Source organism: Ciconia boyciana, chromosome 11, assembly GCF_034638445.1.
Source record: "Ciconia boyciana chromosome 11, ASM3463844v1, whole genome shotgun sequence".
NCBI lineage: Eukaryota > Metazoa > Chordata > Aves > Ciconiiformes > Ciconiidae > Ciconia > Ciconia boyciana.
Genome location: NC_132944.1, coordinates 6,591,266 through 6,609,195, shown reverse-complemented (window position 1 = coordinate 6,609,195; position 17,930 = coordinate 6,591,266). Strand labels below are relative to the sequence as shown.

Below are 17,930 nucleotides of genomic sequence, written 5' to 3'. Positions count from 1 at the left end.
CTTTTCTTAGAAAACGCTATATGCAACAACTAAATTCTATTATATGCACGTATAAACACACCACTGCTGTCATGATTTTAACAATATAATTCTGCTTTGCATGTCAGCGTAAATTTGCAGATCACTTCTATTCTAAAAGGAAGATCTGTTAATCTGTATTGTTGGGTTTTCGTAAGTGTTGAAATGAGACATAGCAATGTACAAGGTTGCCTTACTTAGCTTTAGTTTAGGGGATGCAACATCATCATCTTCAGCTAGGGGTCCCAGTTCTTTCCTTTTTTCTTTAAGGATCTTTTCCAGCATATGGGCATCATTGTATACCTATTAATCAGTAAAGTAATCAAAAACCAAAACAAAACAAGGTTTACTGTGTTTAGACTAGTTTAGAACCAGCCCCCAAGAAACATTTAAATGTAAGTTTGAAGAAGCTGAATGCAAAACCAAGTAGTTGATTAAAAAGAAGGGCTTATTTCTCAAATGTACACCTTCAATAGACTTATACAGAGAAGCAGAACTGATGAACACCATCTAAATCAGGGAGACATAAATCTTGAATAAATGATGCAATTAGGCTGCATTTCTATTCCAAAGACTACAAAACAGCAAGGTGCAGTTGTCTTATCAACTTCCTCATCAAACCATTCTGCTGAGCAATGAAAGATCTCTTGAACTATTGTGATTCCATCAAGGTACACAAGACTAGAACAGTCCTCCTAGGTCTTCAAATCCAACCCTGGTGAACGCAACCTCATCATAAAGTCCTGTACAGTAGCTGATCAAGTTCCTCATTAGAAATAGGTGAAGGTTTCTTACCACCACTCTGTTCCGCAACATCACACTTGCTGGCTGAGAAACATCACGATATAGAAACACCCTACAATATATTTGTAAGTGAAAAGTGTATTCCTTTCAGACTCCTTTTGCTAGACTAAACAAGTCAGGTCTTCTAGTCTGATCTCCCACTTCCATGAAAACAAAGCTGGTTTCTTTCCAACTAAGACATCGCTTCTTAGAGGTTCTGAGCTCCAAATCACATGCTGATGACCCTTCACTGTGCAATACCTTCACGTGATCAACTGAGGATGAATAATGAGAATTTAGTAACCAGCTTATTTTTTTAAAACATACCAGGAAACATTCAGCTGACATTCTTTGTAGTGGAGGAACAAGTTTAGCTAACAGGAAATAAGTCTAACCTTCACAAAGGAGCGTGTTGCATTTCATGTTTATACAACTATAGGCGAAGACAGAATTTAAACCACCAGTAGAAAGAAAAAGCCACATTTCTGGTTTAGGTCAATAAACAATTACCATAAATAATGTGAGTAATAGTCAAAGCTGAATCATCCTAACATAACTTATGTGTCTGCAATGAAGTAGAGAGATAAGTGTGACTGTAGAATCAAAACACTACCTGGGAGCCTTCCTCATTATAATGCCTTGCATTTCGGAACATGAGCTTCATGTCTTCAATCATGGCTTCTTCCCCTGCGTACTTATCATTGCGGATGTTGTGTTCTATCATTTTCAAGTCCATTGGCTCCAAGATAATTTTATAATAGTCTGGATAGTCCTTTTTGGATGGCTTAACCATAAACAAATCACAGAGCCGTCTGCCTGTGCCTGGTTCTCGAGCTTCCAGAACTGCATTGTATAAGATCTTCATTCGTTGCTTTCGTATATTCTTTTTACTGTTAGGTTAAGGAGAAGAACAAAAAGGAAAAGAGTAAATGTCAGGGGCTCTTTTCCCCACTTCTAACATTAACATCAAAATTACATTATTCTCTAGCATGAGAAAACAACCACAACCACCTAAAGACACACACACAAGAAATTCAACGTTAAGACAGCGTACTACAAATATAGGTCCATTTGCAAATAAGGACCGCAGCATAACCAGCAGTCTGCTAAATAAAGAGGAAACCAACTTTAAGATATGATTTTTCTCTCATTCACTTTGAGTTTAAGTGTTCTACAGAATAAACCAAATAAGTAGTTTTCAAAAGTGCAAAGGTCAAAAGGAGCTCTAAGCACTTTCCGGCTGCAGAGAAAACACATCAGTCAGGACGAGGCATCTGAATGCAAGACCTCAAGATCTAGTGCAAACAGGGAAAAAACCCTCAGCCAGTATCTTCATGACTACCTCTGCTGAATACAGAATATCAAAGTCTTGAGCTATTTATCTCAGAGTAATTCTGTATCTTCTTCAGTACCAGATACAAGAAAAATAAGGACAGCAAGAATATAATAAAAAGAAGGGTCTGAATTGCTTAAATATCTGTCAATCACAGTCAAATGAAGTTAGAAGTCAATAAAGCTCACCAAAACTGCAAACTCAGGTAGAAAACAGCCACATACATGCTATCACCACAAACTTTAGAGTCATTCTATGTGTAGCTATTATGGCTGTCTCAAGAAACGTGACAGCACAACCAAGACACAGCTTATCAGGAAAACAGTTATACGTGGCTCCCTGTACATCTACTACATGATCTATAAGCAAATCAGACAAGGGAGAGGAAAGCTTATGTTAATAACATATAATCTCAGCTCAGACACCGTGGCACTCTTAGCAATGCACCCTCTACAAAGCACTTTTAAACTAGCTTCCAATGGCAATCTCTGTAAGACTTATTCGGGTAGTTATAACTCTGACTAAATTCTCTGTAAAGACAACAACAACTATCTTCATTAGCAGAATGTGCAAAACACCACTGTACAACTTTCTAGAAACCAAACTGCATCACAGATTTTCCATCATCTGGCTCTTTTCCTCCTACATTTAAAATACATCCAATCCAGCATAGCCTCATGCCTCAGATATCTCTTGCTCCTTGGCGAGGTCAGCAAAGTAGCTAATTAAAATTAACGTCACAACACATGAGAAAATTCGAAATGTATCTTCTATAGGTTAAAAACTTTTTTCTGCATTATCTTCACTGCTGGAAAGTTAGTGGTTCACACTAGCAGATGAGCAATGCCAGAACAGAGACATGCTTTCAAATTCCACATTTTAACATGTTTCCAAGTTTTAACATTTAGTTCAATGAAAGTAGGTAAAGCAAAGCCAAAGCAGAAATAGTAAAAGGCCTGCCAATACTCAAGATTCGGGTCATGCATCTGATACATAAAAGGGGACATTCAAACAACTTTCTTCTCTGTCACTATTATTTTCCCAATGGGATGAATTTTGCCTGGGTTATTAGTTTTCTTTTTCAGCAATATTTTGGAATTCCTCTCAGTGCTTCACTTCTGCTATCAGCAGCATTTACAGTCTTCTTTCACTTCCTATCATTCAGCAAGTGAAACTGGTAACAAGTATTGAACTGACAACATCAAAAGCACTTTCAGGTTCTCTTCAGGCATGAAGAAAATAAAATCACCTTGATTTCCCTTACCTATGAACACAACTTTTTCTCTTTTACTGTTCCTAGATGACAAGGCCTGACAGATTTTTTCTTTTAAGCATTTCAGTATGCTCTTGCACAAGGTGATCAAAAGCAACATAGGACTAAAAGGACACTGATGACAGTTTGACTTGCTTGATTAGGTTAGTAGTTCTCTTCTGAATATGAAGATTGCAAAACTAGCAATTTTTGCAATTTGTTCCTTCCTGATCTTCATTTGGTACTGTGGTCTGTCTTACTGTACCGCTACTTTTCTTCTTCCTAGCATCCCTAGGCTGTACCACCTCCTAAATCCATGTTAACTTTTTCTCTCTGCAGATTTTTTATGAGTGTACATAGTTGCACTTACTTGATTGCTCTTAAGTGAATCTTTGCTGATGCTCTATTTCATTCCCTTCCTCCCCCCACAACTGCTGTCACTTTGACAGAACAAAGAACTAAAAATACAGGAAGCTGAAGGTCATAAGCAACACCAAAGAAAGATGCTGAATTACAGTTTTATGCTTGCAGTTGCTACTATTGCAGTAATATTATCAGAAGTTGGAACTTATTTCAAATGATACCATGAGGCAGACTAGAGAAACTATCACTTGTTGGAGTGAAATACGTCACTAATATTAATTACACAACAGCTATCACTGTTAAAGAATACTTTCCATAAACCATCATTATTGCTTACTAAAAGAGTATATTTTAAATCATTGTGAATTTTGTTTACATTACAGTATCCAGAATAATCAACCTATTATACTCAGTTCATCTATTTGTCAAATATCCTCTTTGGCCCAGCCGCTGACAGGTAAGTAACCAAAGAGTGCAAATTCAGAAGGGAGAGAGAAACAGTCCTCTAACATTAAGGATGAAAAATCCTCAAGCAGAGTTCAGGTCATGGAATATGAAAATATTTATGCCAGGAGACTTCACCAAATAAAAATATTTGTAGACTAATACTATAAACTTTCAAAAATTAATTCCACTATAGTGTTAACTTTAATTATATTCTGAAATTGCTACACAGACTACATAAATAGTCATATATCGGCGAAGTAGTAGAAAAGAAGCAATAATTGCTAACAACCCATGAAGACAGTCCACACACCAGGCTAAAAAAAAAACACAAATAAAAATCTTGAAATCCACTGATAAAATTACCTAATTCACTGCAACTACAGTGTCCATGCCACTTACTGAACTGATGTTGACAACTGCCAACTAACAGGCCAAAAAAGGAAAATAAAGTCAGCAAACAATTTTGAATTAATTAGAACCTACACTTAATGAGGTTAAGTTTCAGAACTACAAATCCTTACACAAATGCTAAAAACCATGGCTTAATATTCTCTTTAACAGATACAAGATGTAGCAATGTCATGGTCCGCAGGAACTACAGAAATGCGTACCTTTTCCTTTTTGAGCTTCCAGTATCAGATGTAGCAGAAGAAATCATACTGTCCCCATCCTCAATGTCGTCTCTCCTAGCAAGCTCCTTCTTCTTTGCCTGAAAAAAGAAGAAATCCCTGAAGCCAAACTCACTGCTGGACATTTCCAGAACAATATTAAACATCAGAACAGACCAGATGCACAAAGAAAGATGCAACTATGGGTTTTGAGACTAAACCACCATCAAAATATTTCCAGTGATTTATTTAATACAAATTGGTCGACATAAAATAGCAGTATAATTCTTTTTAACTGTCAGAAAAATTTTTGAGGAATCAATTTGAAAACAATGCCATTTCAGACTGCAGCACTTAGCTGGAACACTTCATGAAATCTGAAGTGTTTTAGCATCCTCCAATTCCCTGCAAACCCTAAAAAACCCCACATCATCAATTTTCTCACAACTTAATTGGGTTAAGAGTCATAGTAAGGAATAAAAGTGACAAAAAGAAATCACAGAAGGCAGCAGGTGTGCTGAAGAAAATTCACCCTATGATGCTCTTCATTCCCATACTTCCCCCTAAGCAAGAAAATACTACTGCAAATAGAGGACTAGTTCAAAATTATTTTGGAAAAATATTCATTAGGGAAATAAATTCCTATGTGAAGTTACATCCTTTTCATTGTTCTACTCCACATACCTGCATAACCTGCTGCATTTTCAGTACTCTTTTATAGATGGCAGAATTGGGAACGTTATAGCGCTTGGCATTTTCAAACATCAAGTTCAGATCAGCCTCCAACTGATCTAAAGTTTCATATTCGTGGTTCTTCAGTTTGGTTCTGCAAAAGCATGGAACATCTGATTAATATTTCTCAAGTTACACACTGCAAAACAGTTCTTTAACATCTTCATTTTCACAATAAATCAATATCCAATGATCTCTAATTACAGGAACATGTTTTCTTTTTCTGATGCTACAGTAGCATCTTCCAATTGTAACTATATTAGGCAAACATATCTCCTCTTCAAGAATGATTTTAATAATTCTGAAAGCTGCCCTCTTGAAAGTTATGCAGACTGAAGTCCTGTTTTTGTACTCGGATGAGATGTGGCACAGATGAGGCAGAAGCACATCCCGCTGAGACTATTCCAGTAAGCCTCAGCTGTGACCTGTAGGGGCCTGGGTATGATGTCAATGTGACGGGTTGGCTCCGCACAGCCACAAACACTGCCTTCCCTACACAACATCAATTCCATTCCTCTTCAGTGAGAAACAAAAGTGTCCAACACCTCTCATACTAATCCCCTCCAATTTTTGCCTTCTCTTAAAACCACCTGGTTGCCGATTGGTGCTACCCATAGAAGTGCGCTTCACATGAAAGTACTTAGAATAGGACTAATGACCAAAAAAGTCATTTTTCATATGCTAAACAGATGAATCAGAGCACTTAGTTTGCCAATAACTTAATGTGTTTTCTCGTATTTCCTTGCACAAGTGGTGAAAGCTTTAGCCAACTTTTTTTAAAGCTTCCAACACCTCATTAAACACCACAGAAAATAGTAATCTGCAACAACAAAAAAACCAAACCCTACCACAACTGCGAAACACAGTCATCCTCCTTCACACCTCCTTCCTGACCCGCTTGCCTGTCACATCCACTGGTTACGCACCACATTTAACCTGCTCACCGCCTTTAAACACAGTCTGGTTTCTACAGTACCTAGCTGAATGTGAACCTGCCTGCTGGAGCATAAGCACTACCACAAAATAAATATAATATCTTTTAGTCCCAAACCTTACCCGCCAACGTGACCTTACAGCTGAGCCAGCAAACAAAGAGTAAAAATGTTCACCTTGTGTCAAACAGGACTCTTCACTGGTCAGCCAAGGAAGGAAGTCATGCTTGGATTAAATGTGGCACAGAGCTGCAACTGCTATAAAAACTACCGAGAAGCACACATGTGTCTATAAAGCTGTTGTGATGGAAATACATTTTGCAGGAAACATCCAACTAACTGCATGTTGCCAGGATGGCAGCTGTATGTGCCTTACTGAAACGTAGCGTATTTCTTCATTTCTTTCAGACCTGAAGAACTAGTATGTCCTCAATGACTATGAGAAAAGCAAAAAAGAATTTTGGACAAATATCCTAAACACAAGATGTGGAAAAAATTACTTGTTGCCATTCTCACTTAAAATGAACCATTTCAGGTTCATGTATCTTTTTTAAGACTTTAAGACATCAGTATCTTGCAAACCTTTAAGCATAATTTTTTAGATTCTTTTTAATATTTCCAACTGAAGCAACAGATAATTGAAAAGTTTTCCCGTCAGCTTCACTCACTCTGCCATTCCAAAAAAAAAAAAGGAGTTATCAATGTAATTTTCATTAGACTAGTAAAAAATGCTAATAATAATAATAATAATCATAATAAACCCCAAACACACACTCCTTCCCCCAAAAGCAAAAGAGTTTGGGTACCAATTAAATTGCCATGAAGAAAAGGCAAAGTCAGCCTCCATTTCTACCTTGTAAAACTCCAGCAACAATTATTTGCATACGTTAAGGAATATGTGACTGGTATTAAAAAAAAAAAAAATCAAAACCAAAATGAAAAGCCCATTAAATTCAGGATTATTTTGCCCTAAACCACTAGCATATGATGCATATGCTCATAAATACTGAGGATGTAAACACTGAGTCTACTTCACGCTCTTGCCACTGTCTAGTAGCAAACAATACAGGTCACCTTACATCTTCTCCAGCTAATCTGAACACTCTCTGGTACAGAAAGCAAAATCTATAGAGTAAAATGTATGTAATTAATGCTTGTAGTCCAACAAAAATATTGACAAACAGTTACAGGACTTCAACACACAAACACTTGTTGGTGTTACAAAAGCTAACGCATCATTAAGAGAATACTCAAGGAAATAGAAAGGCTTAAAAAACTTGCATCAAAAACCCCAACTAATAAGCTCATATTTATCAAAACCATCAAAAGCGAGTTTTAATTTTTTCAAAACATAATTATTTAAGAACATTCTAATTTGTCAAGGCACATAGGGTAATTAAGTGTGTAAACACGCAGTAATTTCTTGTTTACTGATGTTATTACAAATGTTTATAAAATAGATTCAAACTTTCAAAGGATTAATGGAAAACAAGAATAACATCTAAAGGCAACTCTGCATCTTAGAAAAAGGTACCCAAGTCAGCTAAACTACTTTAGAGATTAAGAACATAAAAGAATTCAAAAAGCAAGTCCTGTGTAGAAATCAATTAAGGAGCAGTACTGGAGAGAAATGCTGACCAACAGACTTTTTTTCTCCCCTTGGAGGTAGATGGCATCAGCATAATTTGTTTCCAAGTGGTAACTCATACTGACAAATTTGCAGAATTAGGCTCCAAAGATCTAATAAAGTAAAGAATACCACACTTGCCCTAGATTTGAATATTAAATACTTAAGACAAATGTCTAAAATGTCTCAATGCTTTTTTACTGATAAAGACAACTGCTAGAGGACAAGGAGTCATGCTTCAGAAATCATAACCACCAGGCTGGGATAAAGTCCTCTCAAGATCTACTCTGCCGTTCATCCTCTTGCAAGTAAGCAAACGTGCATGCAACAATCCTGCTTTTCAACTCGTGGCTCAAATTTTACTTAAATTTTAGTAGCATGTAGTTTATAAACATTCACGTGCAACTCTGGCATGTTTGCTTTCTTCCAGAGAACTAAAACAAGCTTTGAGAGACTGGACAGCAGGAACAATAAAAATTGTAAAAGTTTCTAGTCTTTTATCTAGTCAATTCATTTAATAAATTAGAATTACAGAATTGCAAGTTCATATTTTGATCGCTGCTGCATGAGGTCTGGGTTCAGCTTTCTGAAAGAGTAACCCAAAAGACTACATCTAAATTGAAGTACCACTTCTTCAATTCAAATTGCTCTTCCCTACTATCACTTTGTACTACTCCTCTTTACTTGGAGTTTTTCTGTACCCAACTTAAAACTGCATTAATGATTATTGTCAGCATATGGGGGCGGGGGGAGAAGAAGAAAAACGCAATGCCCTGAAAGAATCACTGATGGTCTAGGATTACACTGACTAAAAAACTCAACATCAAAAACCATCCTCCTGAGATATTAGAGCCAACAGACAACTCTATATCTTTATTACATGTAAGTTCAGCATCTATGAAGTAACACTGTCAGTATGATACTATAAATCAAATTTACTTATTAGTAACATATCTTGATCCTGCTCAACCAAATTCTGTATGTTTAGGTGCCAGTTTTATCAAACTGAGAAAAGGGGGAATTTGTCACGTCCTCCGAAGCAGAACAAATTCAAAGCAAGCTGCAGGCAGAACAAGGAAGGCAATAGTATTTCCTAGGGAATATATCCTGTCTGTGACAATTTCCTTTTTACAAAAAGAGAATTCTAAATTGGTCCTGTATGATTTCATGCTACGGTAAAAGAAACTGGTGACTCTTCATATCAGCAGATTCCAAGCCACCTGACACTAACAAATTTGGGATTTGCTTTACCTTTTCTCCCAGGGACAGGGAAGTAGCTGATGCAGACCCCAGAACACCACTATCACATGCTTCATCTAAAAATATACCACTTATTCTGCATAGCCTCGGTACCCCACACTAGCTTCATCTGTGTGTATTTAGGCACTGACCTATGCACATTACAATGCAGCAGTCTAACCCTGATGCACCAAAAAAGCAGAAAAAACATATGAAGTTGCCATTAGTCTTAAATATACCATTCTATGTGCACTGATTCTCTGCTCTCCTGTGACCCTGTAGAAACAAAATCTTCAAGCTGATGGAGAAGGTGAGGACCCCAGTAGCTCACAAGTGAAGAAAAGCAGTTTAATTATACCTTACTCCTTTAAATCTTAACATAGAGCCAGAAGACAAAAGGAACCATTGTCTTAAAAAGGAAGAATAAGCCATCATCCAAACTATCTTACCAGAAAACAAAATCTTGCTTCTATCAGCATTTGTTTATCCACAACCAAATAAGGAAGGTGCAGCCCATCTGATTTTAAGCAAACAACCTACATTCACAGTTGAATTCATGAAAGGCCTGACAACAAAAGTAAAAACCAAGACTTAGCCCATATGGTTTGGAAAGATAGACAACTTCCAACCACACATATGAAGAATGAAAAACGCACAGTCATAAATGTAATCCTGGTCTAGTCTGCAAATAACCTCCTACCTCTGCAGTGCACTACTTGTCAGCAAACAATAGGATGATTAACGAAGAAGGTTATTCACAGAAGTACTTTGAACAGATTTAATTATACTCAAACTCAGCAGAACTCAAGTATCGTGCCTTTTCTGGATTTACAGTATGAAATGTAGTTTCACAATAAATTTAAAAAAAAAAAATCTCACCAATCTTGGAAGGAAAGAATTTTATAAACATCCATTTATTTTGCAAAGCAAGGCTAAAACTAACCAAATCCATGGCTCTATTCAACAGCAAGTCACTGCCAACATACTACAAACTAAACTTTATATACCAGAAACCCAGAGAAATTTCTATGAAATGATTGATGGTGATACAGCTGTACCCAAAACCATGAGTAAAACTTGGAAGAATATCCTTTTAAACATAACGACCTTTGCAAAATGAGGAAAAAATTGTTGAAAAGGTAGGTTACAGTTTCTAAGTAGGTTACTAAGGCCACTAAGCCCAAAACAACACTGGCACGACATTTAATTTGGTCAAAATCAAAATAGTAATTAAAAAAACATACAGTAAGCTGGCACTCAACTCCCTAAAAGGTCTACTGGAAACTCATCAGCCCTTCCAGGTGCAATATGTGAATGAACTGAAGAACAGCGAGATACTCTCTCCATATAATCAAAAGATCCATCTTATTAGTCACACACTATGCCTAAAAAATTCCAAGGAAAAAAAAATATTCAAACACATGGCTAAAAACAGTTATCATGTAACTTCTTTTCTCTTGCTCTCAAATTATGAAGTCCAGAGGCTAGACCACCCTCTTTCGGGAAAAAGCACTGTAACAAAGAATGCATGCAATAAAGGCATTTGACAAGTGCCCCATTCAGGAATGAAATAATCTTTTTATAAAGTACATCCAGAACCTTGTTTACTTGAACTGTGATTTTATAAAGGCCATACATACGATATGCACTGAAAGTACTGGTAAGGTAGGAAAATTGGTTATACCTACAGAAGATTTTAAAACTGTACAACATTCAACAAATATTAAACTATATTAAGTGCAAAAAGGAATGAAAGAACTGCTAAATCTCAGATAAAGTGAAAATTTACAAGGTATTCTAAATATTACAGAGACAATTTTCTCTGCAGAGAATATTTTCCCAAATGGCTCATTCATCAACTAAGCAAACCGTAACACAGTGACATACTATTTTTCCAAAGTCAATGTAATAATAAAATATTAATGTAATATATTTTTTTTAATTAAGAACTTAATTTGTATTAGGCTTAAGCTGTTATTTAGGAAAAACAAAAAAAAAAAAGTTCTCTATAAACTGTTCAGGCTTTAACCCAGACAGCAGCCTCCATTATTTCAAGATAAGTTCCACTCCTTTATTTGCCATATTACTGGAAGTGGTTAAATTATAAGGCAAAATATGCTTGACCAGATCATATTTAATGTAAGTTGAACTCAAATAATTTATAATTTATCCAAAAGCAACAAGAGCCACCACAAATTTCACAGTTTCAGGAGAACCTCAACACATGCCAGTGCAGTGAAATGTAACATTTAGATTCCTGTGTCACATCCTGTTGAACAATTGTCTGCATGTTCATAAGAAAAATTCATTTCAAATCCTCAAATTGTAGACATCACACAAAAATCAACCGTGTTTTACAGTAGATCCACGCACTTTTTAAAACCTCAACTACAATCACAACGTCCCAGAGTGCAAGACACTGGGGCATGCCAGTGAAGATACCGATTTCAGTGCCTGTGCACGCACACCGCTCTCACACGTGTATTAGGAGAGAACTGCTGCCACGGAATTCCCTGGAGTGCTTCCGTCCTCTGGTGCAGAAAAGCCTGAGCCACTTGCCTTAGGGATCATACTTACTAATGCTGTAAAATTTAATAAGGAACACAGTTCTCGTAAGTATGCCAGGATCTAGCACTTACTTACCAAGTAACTGAACACATTCTCCTGCATTATTTCCCAACTCTTCCTCCAGTCATTTACAATTACAGAATGGCTTTTCACCAGCAATTTAAGTTTGCAAAATAACCTCCACACCACGCACTTTTACCACATCTGAAAGTCACAGCCTTCACAGTGTCATGCCTTTCTTTCTAAACAGGATAACTTTGCTCTACAGTTCTGAGTTTTGTCCTGTTTGAGGTGGGGGTCTCATCAGTGCGTGTATGAACACCTGCTGGGAGAGAATGAAGAGGGAGCCAAACTAATCTCAGCTGTGCCTACTGACAGGGCAAGAGGTAACAGGAACAAATTGAAACACGTGAAATTTCATCTGAACACAAGAAAAAAAAAAAACCCAAAACTTTTTTTTTTGTTACTGTGAGGGTGGTCAAACACTGGCACTGGTTGCCCAGGGAGGTTGTGGAGTCTCCATCTGTGGACATATTCAAAACCCGACTGGATATAGTCCTGAGGAACTGGCTCTGGGTGACCCTCCTATAGCCAGGGGTTGGACTGGATGGTCTCCCTTCCGACCTCCACTATTCTGTGATTCTGTAAAGAGCAAGTCAGGAGGAAACTAGCAGAAAACTAAAGCCATCAGGAGGATTACTTCCCACATCCAGGAACAGCTCGGGATCAGCACTCAGCTCAAATGACTGAGGTTCGTAACTCTCATAAAATGACTGAGAGGCTGGGATAGGTATAATGTACCCTTCATTAAAACAAAACATACCCATACTCTCCCTCTAGAAATCATATATTATTTTGTAAGGATTTTCCTGCATTTAACACACACAAACTCCTGAAATACATGACGAGCTGTAAAATCTGCAACAGCCACACATTTCACAGTTCACTCTGGCAGGATAGCCTAGGTAGCCGGATGCAAAAGCAAAACAGATGAGGCTGGAATGCCAGGCTTTACTCCAACACCTTCAACTTTTCACTAGGACAATTAACTTTTATGTCCCCATCTGTGAACAGAAGATATGCTCTTTGTAGGTACATCTCAAAAAAACAAAAACAAAAAAAAAAAAACCCACAAAAAACCCCACCAACAACTGAAAAAAAAAAATCCCACAAAAAAACCTCCACCCTTAACAAGTGGCAGTTTTGAATATCTAATAACATATTTGCAGTATCAGTAAAACCATGCTAGCTTCAGTTTTCCCTAAAGCACATCAATTAAGTGCACATACACACTTCAAGGCTTTTTTAGGTATAGTAAGAAGTGAAGATTATGTGGTAATTTAAAGAACAGTTGAATTTCAGAATTTGCTAAAAGAAGCTGGACTATTGTAAATACTGTACTTGTGAGCTACAAACACTATTTCTAAAAAGACTGTCTGTCCCTTTTTATTTTCTAAGCTCTCAGGCAACAAGTAATTTTTTTCTACAGCTCTTCATACATTTGCATGCAATCTCTGTACTGCTCACATAGCCAGATGCAACCTGCCTACACTGTAAGGAAAGCAGAAACACAGCTGCCTCCCTATAGCAAATTATTTGTCCTATAACTGATATGAAGTGTATTTTTAATGGAAAGTCTCTCCCAATTAAATCTGTTTATATATAATCTGAGCTGATACTCTTTGGTACATGGAGACAAAAAGCTCCCTAACAATTGTCAATGATTTTTCTCAATTTCACCTTTTTTTTTAAATTCCCATCAAGTACATTTTGTGCTTTGTTCAAGATGAGACACTTTATTTGCCAAGCCAACAGCTGTACTAAGACATAAGAAAAAATGCTTTAAAGCCACTGATGGATAGATAACCACCAGCATGGCAGCTCCATACTTGTTCCCCAGCACATGCAAAATGCCGTCTGACAGGTAAAAACAGGCTAACAGGCTTTATTACTTTCTGATTTAAGAAAGACACTGCTTATTCAACAATTGTACCAAGTCTAGAAGATCATATTATGGTATAACTAAAATTTACAGACCTATGTATTAGAGTGGATTACAGACACATGAACAGCGTTAGGGTCCAGTCCTCACTCACTCAAGCTGGAGGACCAGCACTCCTGCAGTGTAGCTCAGGCAGGGACTGGAGCCCCAGAGACCACTGGGCAGGAGGCCAGGGCCGCCCGAGGCTGGTCAGTGCCGTTAAGGTCTATTAATGCACTCAGGACCCTGACATACATCCATCATATGAGCTTATCGCGCACCGTTAAAGAAAGATATTGCTCACTTCTTTTTACTCAGGTTTTTAATCCAACAACTGCACTCTGGCAGTTGATGAACTTTTCATGGCTCACAGATTTATAAATGGTGTACTGCTTTGGTACTTCAGACTAGCTATATCATGAATGAAAATAATTATTCTCCACAGTTATATTGTGACCTACACAAAAGGAATGTAATTGCAACTATTTTTCTACAATTCACATTGATGAAGACTATTAATTTAAAAAACATGGCAGTAAGAGGTAACCAAGCTATCGGGGTCAAAGAAAGAGTAATGGGGGGTTCTGCAGAAGCTTTCATCTCTGCTGCCCACCTAGCCTTCAGAATTATTGATATGGCAACCTTTTAGGCACATTACAAATGAAACTCCATGGAAAATAAACCCAACAGCAGCCATCTATAAGAGATGATCAAAAGACTGATGCAGACTGCCTTGAAACAAGAAGCAACCAAATACAGAGGAAAGACGGTGTACACTGCATTAGGTATCGACAACTTGACCACAAGATAGGATTCTGAAAATAAAAGAAACCCTTGAAGAGTTTCCCACAAGATGTAGTTTGCATTCCGTTTTCTTACCTGATCTGCTGCAATGAAATAGGTGCTTTAATTTGCTGATAATAATCGGGATACTTTTTCTTGGAGGGCAAATGGAAAAAGGGTTCAGATATGAGCTGGCCCTGATTATTTCGGCAACTTCTAACTGTGTCATAAAGCTGATAAAGAGGATTAGAAGTGTCCATGAAGGAAGTAATGCTCTCTGCTTCAGATTCTCCTTCTTCATAACGAGCAGCAGCTGCACAGAGAGAAAGGAAAAATGGGAAACTCAGCAGGACAACTCAGAGTGGGTTTTTTGGTTGACTTTTCAAATGGATAAAGATCTAAACCAGAAGAAAAGGCAGTCCCACAATCAAGGGTGTTCAGCCACTCTCCGGCAGTCAGACTCATACCTCAGAAAAGGACATCACAAATATACCCTATGAGTCCCAGGCTGACAAAAACAACCCCCTTTATCTAGGTATTGCAATCTCTCTTATCAGATGAGACTTCAGTTCTGTCACTGGTAATACACCCTTGCTACCTACAAGTGCTGAGGAGTGTTCCTATATGAGACTACTTAACAGGACTATTCAACCACACACTACCTATAAAACAGCTACGTCCTTATTTACTCATCAAACTATTAATACTAGTATTTGTGCCAAATACATTTGTATACTGAACTACTGCTGCTCTGCTATCTGACAAGACCTCACTACAAGAATACAAATTGACAAACCATGTCTGGAATTTTCAGAGGTGCCTAGCTAGTTAAGCAAAATGGCCAAAATAAAAATGAATTTTTGCATATATATAAAAAAGGTGACTTCAAAACTTCTATAATGCTTTAGACTATATTAATCACAGCTCAATTCAAAAATTGTGAAGTTTAGCAGAAAAAACTGACACTACAGCCTGAAGGTGCACCTCTAATATATGCAGCAAAATGAAGGAAAAATAAATATTTTAGAATTATTACATAATTAGCATAAACATTTCTTAATAAAGTATTTACAAATTTTATAGCAAACTTTTCTAGTTATCTATATGAAGCATGTATTATGCTTCAGGATTAGGATGAATGAAAGAAATGCTATGGAGAACTAACATTTACTGCAGATAATATTAGGAGAAACATTACATGAGCAACAGAAACACAAAAGGAACGAAAATACACTGGTAGTGTAAATATAGGATGGGAAGCAATAAATGGCCAACCCTTCCATGTTTCTCAGTAACACAAACGGTGTAATTTGTACTTTGCAGACAGGCATAACATAAAATCTATGTGGTTTTGCATATACCAGAGTTAAATTATTCACCCTTTCCCCCCCTGTTATGAGTTACAGTTTGAAGGGAAGCTTGGCAGATGACACACTGGGTAATTCAGTTACACAAAAGACAGTTCTCTAACACTCATGCCAAGTTTCCAGCTGGCATTTTCATTATTGCTCAGTGGAGGCTGGCAATGTTTCAAGCTTTCCATACAAGTTCAGTAAAGACATACTGAAATGATGACAAAGCCAGGGGACACTCTGACTGCGTAACAACATAGTACTATCATTTTTCTTCTGCAGTCTGACATTGCAGATCTATGTGAGTGTATGATGCATGAGATCTACCAGACAAGTTAGATGCAAGCTAAAACACAAGCAGACCTCAGGAGCTGTGCAAACACGTTATGAAGACCTTCATTACTGATTCAGGGAAGACACTCAAAATTATCCTAATTATGTATCTGTACGCAAATCAGCATCACTTAATGGCCTAGCATCCACTACACAGCAGCCTTCACAGCAGGAGCTGGACAGAATAACGCAGGTAGAAACAAAAGATTGGAGGTAGCACTATGTTTTCCCGTACCTAACATATCAGCCTGAACATGGAGATAAATGCTAACAGCTAAGAGAATGCTATGAGGTAAAGTAAGTCTCCAAAATAGATTACGCAGCAAAATACTGTCTTCGGTCTTGTTTACTCAAACATTTCAGTTCGGTTTGTTTACTCAAACAGTTCAGTTCTGAGTGCTCCATCAAAAAGTAAGAAACAGAATAGAAAAAGCAGACAAGCTTTTTTTTATGAAAGAGAAAAAACAAGAAACTAGTCAAGTATGTTAGTGTTCTCTGACATGTGGCAGCCAGCAACAAAGCAGTTCAATACCCTAAAGAAGAAATGTACTTCCTTTGTATTAAAAGTAGAACACAAGGCATTCCCTAAAATAAAAATCTAAGTAAATTAAACAGGCACTAGAAGGAAAGTGTTTACATAATATTGTAACACAGCTATGAACATTTTCATTATGATGTGTATGTTCTTTAGAAGTGATGTGTCAAACATATATTCCTACATATTCAGAAAATGATAGTGTTCTAATACGAAACCCGTTATCTTAAGAACTTATCTTCAGAAGAATGTATTATTCAGATCAGAAGACAGAAAAATCCGTATTTTGCTACAGAACAAACAATCTAATGCAAGACTTTAACATGCAGTAGCACCAGGACTCATATCCCCAGCAAGCACATGCTGGCAGTGGAGAGTAACAGTCAGTTATTCCCCTTTCGTGCAGCTGTTACCACAAGTATAGTTAGCAGGTACAGGGGAAAAGAAAAAAAAAAAACAAAACACAACACCAAACGCAGTAAACCATAACCACAAAATATATGCCATTCAACAGTCCCAAACAAAATGCTTTTCCTGCTGTTCATGCCATACCACAGTGACTGTTTCCTAATGAAGGGACAGCTTCATAATGGAGTGATTTTGCTTCACTGCAAAAGCAGGAAGCCATCTAACTTACAACTGGAACTGAGCTTTATTATCAGATATAAATGCATATATCATATACATGTACTCTTACTCAATGATAAGACAGAAAAAGCGCAGAGAGAGCGCAGAGTATTGGAATTTATATGAAAGAAAATTAGTCTTTACACAGTAAGTGATTTGCTTTAAACACTCTCTCCTTTGTGGTCCCAAAGCACCTAGACAACAATGAATGCTCAAAGTCTTACTGAAGATAGATGCTAGTAAAACCAAAAGCAGCATCCAGTCTTAAAACACTTATAAACAAAATAATAATAAATAAAATAGCTTCGCTTACAAAATGAAATACTTATAAGTAATACATAATGACCATCTATGCCTGCCTTTACAGATTTATAGTGAGGAGCAAGGGAGCTGCAGATGCTGCTCATGTCCTAGTAC

At 37.2% G+C, this 17,930-nt stretch overlaps 1 protein-coding gene across 10 annotated transcripts in view; it reads right to left on the bottom strand.

Moving 5' to 3' along the window:
• PBRM1 (polybromo 1) overlaps window positions 1-17,930 on the bottom strand; it is a 64,204-nt gene that overhangs the window by 28,503 nt on the left and 17,771 nt on the right. For all 10 annotated transcript variants that reach the window (XM_072875860.1, XM_072875856.1, XM_072875861.1 and 7 more), the window contains 5 exons: window positions 14,763-14,979; window positions 5,489-5,630; window positions 4,808-4,905; window positions 1,415-1,691; window positions 216-321 (listed from right to left, as the gene is read on the bottom strand). In XM_072875860.1, coding sequence (XP_072731961.1) covers window positions 216-321; window positions 1,415-1,691; window positions 4,808-4,905; window positions 5,489-5,630; window positions 14,763-14,979 — 840 coding nt within the window. The remainder of the gene's footprint in view (window positions 1-215; window positions 322-1,414; window positions 1,692-4,807; window positions 4,906-5,488; window positions 5,631-14,762; window positions 14,980-17,930) is intronic.